Consider the following 13033-nt stretch of genomic DNA (forward strand, 5'->3'; position numbering starts at 1 on the left):
TTTTGCCCGCCTTAATGGGATTTTGCGACAACAAAAAACATGTGTTTCCTTATTTTTGAAGGAGATTCCAAATACGAAGTTTTACGTCCGTAAACTTTTAAGTTTTGAGATATAGATGTCCTCATTTAAAAATTTCACCCCCCTTTTCACCCCCTTAGCAACAAAAAATACGTGTTTCTTTATTTTTAGATGAGATTCTAAATACTAATGTTTGCATCTGTAAACTTTTACAGTTTTGAAATATAAATACACTAATTTTTAAAATTTCTAAAAATTCACCCCAATTGTCACTCCCGTTTAACCCCAATTAATTGGATTTTCCAAAAGCCAAAAATGCACGTTTCTTCATTTTTGAAGGAGATTCCAAATACGAATTTTCATGTCTGTAACATCTTTAGTTTTTGAGATATAAGTCTCCACATGAAAGGTGTTCAACACATTTCCCCCCTTTTTCACACCCCCCCTTAATGGAATTTACCGAAAGCAAAAAATACATGTTTCTTTATTTTTATAAGAGATTCAAAATACCAAATTTCATGTCTTTAAACTGTTCATTTTTCGAGATATAGATACACTCATTTTAAAAATTCAACCCCCTTTACATCCCCTTAGCAATGGAATATCCAAAAATCCTCCCTTAGCGAGCACCTACATTGCAATATGAATGTATTCCCAAAATTTCATTCCTTAATGTCCAGTAGTTTTGGCTCGGCGATGATGAATCAGTCAGTCAGTCAGTCAGTCAGTCAGTCAGTCAGTCAGTCAGTCAGTCAGTCAGTCAGTCAGTCAGTCAGTCAGTCAGTCAGTCAGTCAGGACATGTTATTTTATATAGATAGAGAGTATATTGTTCAGAAAACATTGCATATATTGTGCAAAATAAAAATCATTACTGAACTATTGGCCAAAATAAGTTTGTATGTGCAACAGTCCTATTAAAATTACTTATGGTAATATCACATTTTGTCTCCTGTACTTCACATTGCTGCTTCTGCAGGGTAATCTGCATGCTCAGTTATTATTCCAAAACAGTCAATATTGCACTTACTGATACAATTGGAAAGTGCGTGGACTCGCATTGAGAGATACAGCAATTGGTCCAATTTTAGCTACAGCAATCTGAAGGGCAGTTTCATCTTGTGGTGGTAGAATAGCCCATGATGTGGTATTTGCAACTACACGTTTTCTTCTGTATTTGCATGTCCCTACCTGAAAATAAAAGTGAAGAGAATGAGTGACTGAAGTTCGTATTACAAACAGGAAAGCAGGGGACTCTTCTGTAGTTCTCTAAGCAAAATATTTGTTAAAAAATAGATATGTTTTCATTATTTAGGAACTATAATTGGAATGATTAAAAACTGTATTATCTATGGCAAATGAGTTAAAAATGTGATTTACCAGTGAAAACGGCACCCCGTTACACATAAGACAACCAGTGTAAGAGAAACTAGTCTCTGAAGACATTTAGAAGAGCATATAAAAGTGAGAAATGAATGCTATGATGTATAAATATCCGTAAATAATGTACTGAACAAAGCATAAAGTAAAATGGAGCCCATGGCAATGTTCCTGAATTCAACAGTGATATGAAACGACAAGCTTGGTTGCTTTTGAAAATGTCTAAGAAAGAATCAAGTGTAAGAAAATTCGTATTTCCAGTTTTCTAACGAATGAGTGTGTGATGATTTTTCAAGAAAATTGGAACTTGGCATCAGAATGTAAAGGTATACTCCTTCCAAGTGGAGAGAATGGTCTTGGTTGCAGGTGCACGGAATACAACATTTACTGAAGACTTAATGCCAACAGTGTCACAAATACTCTGTCAGTGTATGGATCAGCACAAAATATCCAGCAGCAAAGTATTTTCTGGTTGTAAAGTGAAGGTGAATGGAAGAGGCTAGAGATGACTCTGTAGGACTGTGAAGATACCAATATAAATGGTTCGTTATTGGACATTATAAAAAAATTTCCAACAGTCAAAATGTCCAATAACGGACCATTTATATTGGTATTATAAATTTACTCATTCGGGACAAATATTTCAAATTCCCTATGGGAATCAACATCTATATCAACTGTGAAGTTAAACAGGACCACAGCTTCATAAGTGACAGCTTAATACAATGTTCACATGATGAATCTTGTGTCAGAATTCACTATTGATGGTGATGATGGTTAGCTGTTTAACGGAGCCTAACAACTAGGTCATCGTCCCTGAACTCACTATTGATCACTTCGTCAGATATTGGCACGAATAGGCAATGGCAGCAATCAGCGGTGGCTAGTGACATACTGTATTTCAGTGAGTGTGTAATATAAGCATAGGTTTCCTAAGAAAAAAAAATTTAATACCAGTAAATGCTGTATAGATATAATAAAATATTCATAAAATACATACATTTATGTTCATAGAAATGTACAGTATGTAAATTTAATTGAAAACTCATGCGTTATTTTCTAACCTTAGAACAAAAATACAGTATATCATTGCAGAAAATCTATTCTTCTGACCTTCTTCTGAGCAAACATGTCAAAAAAATTCTCGTTGATGTTGGCTATGTCATTAGCATGTTGTTGTTTAGTAGGCAAATTTACTAAAGCTGTCATCTGACTTCTCCCAGCATGCTACAGAGAGATATTTTCACCCTCTTTACTGTTGAGAAACACATTTCAGATTCTCTAGTTATCACTGGTATTGTCACTGGAATCTTCAGCAGTTTAAGACTTTCACAGAATGTGCCTTCTAAATTGTTTTGAATTATGATCTGCAATAGAACATCACCACTGCAGCAGCTGCTAAGATCCTTACGTATGTAAATTCTGGAAGTCAGAGATAAACTATCGCAAGTGACATTTCACTAACATTACAGGAGAGCAGAAAGAAGCTGCTGAAGTGCGTATTTTGCTACCTTTAAGGCCGGTTGAATCGACAGTTCTAACCATGGTGAACTATCACAAGAGCCGATGCGATAAGGTGTGCGCTGGACATCATAATGTTGAACTGTTGTATGATCACTTGTCATTGTTTATCGCTGGGTTCTCCTTTCACATACGATAGTAACACATAACTTATCTTCATTCCTGTGAAACATACAATAGTGTTCCCATAAGAAGACACTACCAAAACAAGTCATATACGATGAAATCCCCAAAATAGTTATTTTTGTATTTACAATAGTTTACTTCTAACGTCCAGAATTTTCTGTACCTCAGTTCAAATTATAGCAACAGCTGTGAATGGGTAAGCTTCAAGGGTTTTCTTCAGCAAAATTTCTGGGAACTTCTTACTGCGATATCTGAAATTGTTCTGTTGAGAACATAGAGCATAGGATGTCCAGCAAATTTAAAACAGTCTCAGGCTTGTGTAATAACCATATCATATAATGTGCAATTTCATCACTGGCTACTATTTTGCTCATGTCAGGCTTTTGTTTCTCTATGCATTCTGGTATTACTGCTCTTCCTAGATAGTAGGAAGTTCCATTAGGGGTACATTCCATCCACCCTATTGAAATGTGTACTGCAACCTGGAGGACTTTCATTGTATTATTTCAAGCTAAGGCAGCTTAGCTCAAGGCCATCTCCAATACAATCTTAACGTGACCATTTCCCCTCCCCATGAAGCTCACCTACAGTCAAATGCAAATCTTGAAGAGGGTCACAACCATGTGCAGTTTCTCCCTAATGGCTCCTGCAGCCCCTCCCAATGCTTAGTGAAGGTGAACAAAAATTAATTGCATATCCGAAATGTTCACTTCCTTTGAAGTATTTAAACTACTATAACTCACTCTAAATCTGTCAGGGCTAGAGAGGCTGAATGCAGTGTTACTCCAAAGAGTATGTGACACTCAGTCACTAGCAAGGCAGGAGTCCCATTGTTGGGGCTGTGCCCTTCCCACGTGCTGCGCAGTTCACTCAGCGCACGGAGAAAGGGGAAAGGGAGTTGGGTGTGTAAACGTGCCAGCCGTACTACAGCCTGACCGGGCCAAAGCCAAGTGGTTGCAGTTACGTAGTATTCTCGAAGAGCAAGTAGGTCATGTTTGTTGTGCCTTGTAACAAACGGTATTTATGAAATGTTGATTGTTTTAAACTGTACACTGTGCATTTACCAGTTTCAATGCCTCAAGGAGCCAGTAATTGCAGTTACAATTTTATGAATAGACATAGATAAGAATAGTGTTAGTTATTTACAAGGTGTTTCATTTTCACAATTAACTCTTACCGAGAAGAATGCCAGTTGTTCTACACCTGATTTATCTATATGTCAAACATTATCAAGTAGACAACAAACATATCAAAATGTTTAACACTTCAGTGTGTAATAAGTGGAAGTGGTTAACTGACTGCGACAAGAGGAATGTTTTGTTTTGCTTTCCGTGTTTATTGTTTGGAGGTGATATAACTCGGACAAAAACTGGAGTGGTGTTTTTGAAGCATTTAGGCGAAAAGGCTACAAAACATGAAAAATCACCTAAACACCTCAGGAATGAGGTAGACTTAGCTATGCTAGGAAGAGTGGACATTGCTTCACAACTGAGTGAGGCCTATAGACAAGAAATAAACAGATATAATGAGAAAGTGCCTAAAAACCAAGTGGTGATAAAGGTGGTGTGTACAGACAATAATTAAAATGTCTTACCAACATGCTCATTTTGTGCACTGCCATGTGCACCAATTAAATTTAATTATGGAAAAAATTGCATCACACTATCGACAAGCCCGAAATTTCTTCAGCAGTCTAGCCGCAGTACCAGCATTTTTTCTCAAATCGCCTTCACGGTTGGCCGTGCTGGACGGCATAACTAAAATGTATGGTGTAATACCAGGTGGAATTTTAATAGCTGACTCGTTAACACAGTCTGCGAAAATAAAAAGTCTACTCAAGAATGTTTCCAGGAACTTCAAAATAACAGGAATAAAGAAACTGTTCAAGCAGCTTCTATGCGTGTTAAATGATTGAGATTTTAATTTTACACTTCGCCACATCATCATGTCTCATGTGGATATATTGTATAGCCAGCGACATCGTGATGTCAACTCACTGAGTGTTCATAATGAATTTCTCCAGGCTATCAACAAAGAAAAAATCCCTTTATTAGTCAATCAACCTGAAGAAAACCCTCCTCCAGCGAGGAAAAGGAAAGGAAACAATGAGGACATAGTTGTAAAAGAGGTGTGTGACACCATTTCCTGTTGGGCTAAAAACAAGATTTGCTTTCACTAAGCATTTGTCTACTGCAAAGTTGCTCAATGCATCTCTTTATCAATGAACTATGGACTTCCAAAACATTCCATCCAGTGATTTCGATGACACTATTGAATCCTACTTGTTCTCTGCAGAGAGCAATTGATGACCGAACTGTCTGTTTTGTATAAAAGACAGGAGTTCCGAAGTCTTTCCGGATTTATGAAGACGTATGAGACAATGTTGAGTACTGGAGTTAGTGAATGCTGCACAGAAATATTCATTCTGCTCCAAATAATACTGATCATGAAAACGGAAGAACATGAAAGGTAGATTGTTTACTTTAAAAAGAGTGAAACTATTTTTAAGGAGAACAGTGCCAGAAGAACGACTGCCAGCACTGCCAGTGATTAGTGTAGAAAGAAATTAATAATTATTAACGTACTAACTGTGTATTTTTATTGTATTACCAACTTTGTATTGTTTGGGTAGTTCATTGTATTCTTTGTATTTTTTTTCTTCATTTAATGTTTAGTAGTGTAACTATTAATTGTATACTGTGTACTGTGAACATTGTAATTGGGCAAAAGCCTGTTATGTTCATCACTAAGTAAAAAAATATATTTTAAACCATCATTTTTCTTGGCAGTTCTGGAAATAGAGTCATATATTTAATTTTTTTGACAGTATGGACAGTATTATCAATTTCAACAACATAATAATTGACAAATTTGCTTGTTGTAAGGAAAGGAGAGAGATTTTGTGTATAAGTAAATGTAAAAGTAGAAAAAGAAACAGCTTTGTTAAAATAAGTGTACATTATTTTTGTGTGTTAAATAATCTGTTACGCTTTATTGCAGACTTGTGAACTGAAAATCAGTAGTGTTTGATTATAACCGTATTAATAGTAAGGATAATTTAAGTATGCTCTTTAGATTAATCATGTGCAAAGTTAGCTGCAGCCCTACCGAAAGAGAAATCCACGAACCACCTCTGGTCTCAACCTAATATACTCTGTGTGGAAGAAGCCTCATTGGCAGTTTCATTATCGACAGCGGCAGTTTTGAATTTAACCGGGGGATGGTTTTCCAAGGTTCCCATTTTCACACCAGGCAAATGCTGGGGTTGTGCCTTAATTAAGGCCAACGCCGCTTCCTTCCAACTCCTACCATCCTATCCCATCGTCGCCATAAGACCTATCTGTGTCAGTGCGATGTAAAGCCACTAGCAAAAGAAATTAATTAAATATGTTATTCCATTTCCACAACTGCCACGAAAAATGATGATTTAAAATATATTTATTTACTTAGTGATGAACATAATAGGCTTTTGCCCAATTACAATGTTCACAATACACAGTACAATACAATTAATAGTTACACTACTAAAAATTAAATGGAAAAACAATACAAAGAATACAATGAGCTACCCGAACAATACAAAGTTGGTAATATAATAAAAATACACAGTTAGTACATTAATAATTATTTTAGAGTGGTGCCTAACACAAAGTAACACATTCAGTTATACAGTTAAATTATACAGTCTTAGTCTTAAAACGAGTACAAAATAAACATGACACATTATGCAAAATAATATTCTAAAAAGAGAAATAAAGTGTGTAATTTATAGGTCATTTAAAACCTGTGGATTCAAGTAGATGAAGAGAAATAAAAGAATACTATAAGAATGAAATAAGGCATGTACAGAAAACTGAGATAATATTTAACATTCAACAGTATGTGTATTATAGGAAAGTATCACATGCCAATTCAAAGTTGATTTGATTCATGAAAAAGATATCCAAATTATGTGTATTTAATTTATTATACGGTTTCAGAATTTTATTAAGAGGAGAATTCTTATGGGCTTCTGTGTGGCATTTCTTAATTTAAAATAAATTCTTGAACCTGCCAGACTTCCTAGGAACATAAAATGGTACACTTCCAAGTAACTCTTCATCATTAATTTTACTATGAAACATTTTGTACAAAAATAACACCGTGTACTTTTTACATCTTTGTTCCAAAGTTTTAACACCAAAGTGTGATAACATTGTGGAGTAGGACAGAAATGTCGGGTACTCGTGTCACTCTTTCCAGTACACATACTTTAAGAACTGCTTTCGTACTGTATCAATTAATTTGATGTACTTAGAGTCTGAAGGACTCCAGATAATATAACCATATTCTAGTTTCGGTCTTACTAATGAGTTGTATAAAATAAATAACGTCGTATATTGAAAATGTAACGAATTTTGAAATATGAAACCCAAATTTTTATAGGCTTTGTACCGGGCGGTACACCTCCACGCCGCTAATTTAAAAGTTGCGCCTGTTGAAACTCCTCTGCTGGAGGAAGTCTGAACTCTATTGACGGTATTAAATTTCAAGTTTCTCAGAAGATGTCACTACCTGGAAATTTTGGAGTTTTTGAACTGTGTCATTTTCGACATATTTTTGTTTTACTTGTAGTAAGAAGTGTGAACTTTCTCTTCTAGAGGACACTACTGAAGATCAACAATAGTGCACCCTAGTGCGGAGTGAAAGAACTGTTTTTTTGGAGAAATTTTTATTTCAAAAGTTTGTTTCTTGTTAAATTTCCTTCTGTTATTGTTTAAGTTGGCTGTATACCCCTCTCTTTCTCCTTGTTTTGTATTCAACCAATCCCGAATTTCTTAACTTAATTTTCCACCAATAATGTGTTTCTTCTTCATCTTGTGTAGGGGTTTCTCTTTATTCTCCAATAAAGTGATTGTGGGCGGGTGTTCTCATTCCCCTAACGCCTAGAACCTTCCGCGAGAGTATATAAACTGCTGATTTTAGGGTCTCTGGGCGCCTTCTGTTCCATCTTTCAGTGTGTAAAGTACATAGCAGGGGGCGGGAAGCGCCTCTTTCTTCGGCAGCGGTCAACAACAAGGTAATGGCCAATTAATAACTTCTTTCTTTGCTAGCTCAGCAGTTTAACTCTCGGGGCGGGTCCGAAGTTTTCCGTTATGTAACCTTCCTTAAAAATGTAAAGAATCTGGTATCTATTCTATCTTTAAACTACGTATTGGGATAGAGAGTGCTTAACCCTCTCGAGCTCCCACTCATATTGTTTTGAGGTGAACTTATTTTCTCGACCTATTCTCCCTTAACATTATGTAAATTTCTTTTCTAAAGTCACCTCCGTAGTATGGGATTAGCCCTTGCATCAGTGGCCGAGAGCCAAATTAGGTTTTAAAAACAAAGTGTATTTGGAGTGCAGATCGCCTCCTCTCAATTGTTATTTTGGAGGTCATGTAATTACCCCCTTTTCATTTAATAGACCTCAGTAGGTTGGGTATTTTACCCCTGTGTCTATGTCCAGGGAGGACAACTTGAAGGTGGAGTTTGGTGTGGCCTTTGAGAGGCTTAAAGTTGAGAGCGAGTGGCTCTTTTTGAAAATTGAGTGTTGTATGCCTCGTGGAGGCTTTTCAGTGTAATTTGGAGCAAGGGCTCCTAGGCATGAATGGGGTTTCCTGCCCCTCTGTTGAAACTTGTGTTTGGAGTAAAACTGAGCTGATTGCCCAAGCATTGTGAAGTCAGGGCGCGAAGCCCAAATACTGTAAATATTGTAACTACCCTTTTGACTTGCTACTTTGTACCTGCCATGCTTGTTATCTCCTTATTTTGAAAAGAAAATATAACCTTGTTAAATTTTAAATTAATTTTACTTTCGTAGCTTGAGACCTTTCACACCCGCACCTTCTTTCACCTCTACCTACCACGGAAATCTCCGTAACAAGTGGTAGCAGAGCGTGGTTGAATGGGTCTCAATTTAGCCCCTTTTGACGGCTAAACATTGTTTTGTTCCGAACTCTAACAATTTTCTCAGTTGCTGGAATTTTTTTTTGATTTTTCAAAATTGTTCTGTTATCATGCCTGGCCCTCGCGATGTTCTCCATCTTAACTATTTGCGCAAAGAGGAGTTAATCTATGAATTAACTATTAGAAATGTACAATCTGGAGGCACGGTTGCAGTAGACACAAACAAGCTTAGAGAATCCCTAGATTTGCCCATTTCCATCCTCAATTTGGGAGAGAAAGAAATTGACGACTCTCTTTCCACGATCACGGAGAATATTACTGGGCTAGCTTCTGTAGTTAGTTTTTTTGATGAAAATGATCCTTCTCCTAATCAAATTAAGCGTGTGCAAGCTAGGCTGTTTCATTTTTCAAATAGAGTTAACGATCTGTTGTCTCTAAAGTTGAATGACGTTCAGAAGAAGGAAGCTAGTACGCTGCTTGAAAATATGTCTGAATTATCTAGCAAGGTCACTCAATTGTTAACGGGGGAGGTTCCTCCCAAAACTGATCAACCCGCCACGATGAATGCTGGGAGCGAGGAAGAGCCTCCTAAGGGAGAAGTCAATAGGATAACCGTGGCTGCTCAAACTATCTCTGCCCCATTAGACAACGAGTCTGAACGTCGTAACTCATTGACTAATGTACGTTCTGAATTAACTTCTTTGCCACTTAAACCTTTACCGACTATGTCACCCGGTTTAGCAGCTTGCCTCATCCATTGGCAATGTTGCTCAGAGGTATCTCTAAGTTTTCCGTTAATACCACCAGTGAAGTAATTTCATTTTTAAGATTTCTAGTTGAATTTCAGGATCATGCCCTTGTGTTTTCTCTTTCTCCATGTCAAATTTTGCAAATTATCTATCCTTATGCAATTGGTATTCTCTCTGACAAAATAGTAAGAGCTATAGCTGAACAGTCATCTATTGAAGATTTTCATGCACACCTGCTTGCAAATTTTATTCCCGCCCGCGCGAGGTCATCTCTGATTCAGAAGTACTATTATCGTGTACAGCGTTTGGATGAAAACTTGGCTGACTTCATCCAAGATATTAAATTCTATACTAGGGTGTTTGCTCTTCACTTTCCGGAGGACCAGATTGTACAAGCCATTGTGGAAGGCATTTCACCACCCTATAGGTCATATTTGTGTTTCGCGGCGTGCCCGCAAACTTTCTCTGAACTTGAAGCATTGGCCGTCTCAGCAGAAGGAGTTAGATACGCCGATTCTTTGCGTGTAGCAAAAGAACCCCCGCCTTCCTTTAGTAATACTCGGCCTCCACCTCGCCGATCAGTCACCCCTCGTAAATGTTATGCTTGTGGGTCGCCTGACCACCTGCGCAATAAGTGTCCACTGATCAAGTCGAGTGGGACAAGGAATGGGGCTGGTTCATCACAAGGCTGTTTTAAATGTGGGGCTTTCTCACATATCGCCAAGAATTGCCCAAACTCAAATAGCACCCCCTCCTGCTCAACTTCTGGTGCAAATTCCACCTATGCCAATAATAAAAAGTGACTAGTGGCGTCGGCTGAGTCGACTAATCCATCTTCCCGAGACTCAGCCCCTGGTAAACAGGTTGTAAATTCAGGGAACGAGCAGTCTTCAAATTCATCTTTTGAATGCCCTAAATAATGTCTTAGGATTGCGGCAGATACCCCCGCACCGGTTCCTTTTCTTAAGATTGAGTTAAATAATGAACCTGTAACAGCTCTCTTAGATTCAGGTAGTGTTTGTTCAATTATTTCGGACCAATGGTATTCAAAATTTAAATCTGTTTGTAAACTACCTGACTATGTCTCATCTCCTGTTCAATATGTTTCGGCTAATTCATCTCCATTAGAAATTCTAGGTTCCGTACTGGTCAAAATTCGTATTTTTAAATTTACATGGAAAACCAAACTGTTTGTGGCTAAGCACTTGTCTTGCCCCATCATACTGGGAGCGGACTTCATTTCTCACACTGGTCTTGTGCTCGATCTTCAGAGTAAGTCGTGCACATTCAAATTTGCGTCCAAATGTAAAATTCCCTTGTTAAAGTGTAATTCTGTGTCATGTTCATCTATTTCGCCTACCCAGGATGAGATGTTGTTAGACCTTAGACATCTACCTGAGGAGCAGGCTGATAGTATTCGTAAATTATGTCAGTCATTTCCAGAGGTGTTCTCTGATACTCTTGGTGTTACTGACCTTATTGAATACAAAATCGAGGTCACGGATTCGATTCCTGTCCGTTTTCCACCTTATAGGCTATCTCCACCTAAAATGAAGGCTCTGAAAGAAAAAATTAAATTTTAAATTAATTTTACTTTCGTAGCTTGAGACCCGTTCACACCCGCACCTTCTTTCACCTCTACCTACCACGGAAATCTCCGTAACAGGCTTGATTAACTATATTTTCAATATGACTTCCAAATTTCAAATCAATACTGAACTGAATACCTAAATCCATCTTTTGTTTGACTTCTTTCAAGACGGAACCGTCGATGTTATAAATATACCCGCTGTGCTGGCAACATTTTATAAAAGACATTTTAACACATTTATTTACATTGAATGGTAATTTATTTCCTTTACTCCACAATGATATATCATTTAGATAATTTTGTAAATTCTTACAGTCATCAGTGGTTTTAATTGAAGAAAATAGTTTCAGATCATCGGCGTAGAGTAATACTTCAGGCTTAGACATGACATCTACATCATCATTAACATGAATTAGAAACAGTAAAAGTCCTGGATTTGAGCCCTGCGGTGCACCTGAATTGGCTATAAAATTGTGAGGTGAATATCCTTTATAACACACATATTGTTTTCTGTTAACTAGAGTAAAAGCCCTGAGAGAAATTCACAGAATCAATTTTATTCCAAAGTATAGCATGATCTACTTTGAAAAAGCTTTTTGAAAATACATTTTAAAATACTTTCAAATAGCTTTGCAGGAGTTAAAAATACAGTTACTGATCTATAATTAGTGATAAAGCTAACGTCACCCGTTTTGGGAGTAGGAGTAATTTTCGAATATTTCAAAGCATCAGGAAAAATCGAAGAGCTAACAATCATATTGAACAGTATTGCCAATGGATACAGTAACTGACCTTTGCATCCCTTGAAAATTAACTGAGGAATACTATCTGCTCCTGACGATTTCATCGGCTTGAGTTTCGTTATTGCCTTTTCGATCTCATAGATAGTTATTCTACTCTACTCAAGAGAAGCAAATCCAACTTTTCGTTTGAGTTACCACTTGAACGGAACGGATTGTATGATGTAGTATTTTCAGAGTACACTTCAGATAAATATTATGCATAACAGTTCCCAATACTTTCATTACTATTGAATACCGGTACTTTAACATTTAATTTCATCACTGTACTTTTATTCCACTTTTTCTTTTGTTTTTTATATAATTCCAAAATAAATGTTAGTTGGTATTTATAACTCAGTACTTTCAATGTATTGTTTGAAGGCAATATTAATTTCCTTCTTAATATTTGCTCTTAATTATTTATACATAAACAAATTAGAATAACTTTTTCCGTTTATTTTCCTAATTTTTTCTTTAAGCTTCCGTTTACGTACCAAATCCTTAGTGAAGCAGACTCGATACCTACGTTTATAGTGCTTGGTTTTTGGCACTCATTTACTAAAAATTGAATACAACTTATCATAAAATACATCTACAGCCTGATTTACATCATCGCAATTCAGAATATCATTCCAGTTTTCTTCCCTGTATACTGTATAACTGTGCAATCAAATTTCTTCAAATGCGCATATGTGATTATGCAACAGTAGCAGCTGCTTTACAAAATAACCTAATAACACCTACAAACAAGAACGTAGCATATTGGACCATTGGTCAGTGGAAAACTGTCGCATGGTCTGATGAATCTTTTCATTGTAACCTATTGATAAATTCCCTGATTATCAAAAATTAATATGTTGCAGTTTGTTTAGTGTTGTTTTGCTTTAAGGATGAAGCAATAATTTAGGACAGAAAAACTTCCAGAGTTCAGTATGTT

At 36.7% G+C, this 13033-nt stretch overlaps 1 protein-coding gene across 1 annotated transcript in view; it reads right to left on the reverse strand.

Moving 5' to 3' along the window:
* Positions 1–13033, reverse strand: part of CtsL4 (Cathepsin L4) — a 138057-nt gene that overhangs the window by 27969 nt on the left and 97055 nt on the right. Inside the window, exon 6 of the mRNA XM_067139357.2 lies at positions 1047–1207. Within this exon, the coding sequence (XP_066995458.2) occupies positions 1047–1207 (161 nt within the window). The remainder of the gene's footprint in view (positions 1–1046; positions 1208–13033) is intronic.

Source organism: Anabrus simplex, chromosome 2 (assembly GCF_040414725.1).
Source record: "Anabrus simplex isolate iqAnaSimp1 chromosome 2, ASM4041472v1, whole genome shotgun sequence".
NCBI classification, from domain to species: Eukaryota; Metazoa; Arthropoda; class Insecta; order Orthoptera; family Tettigoniidae; genus Anabrus; species Anabrus simplex.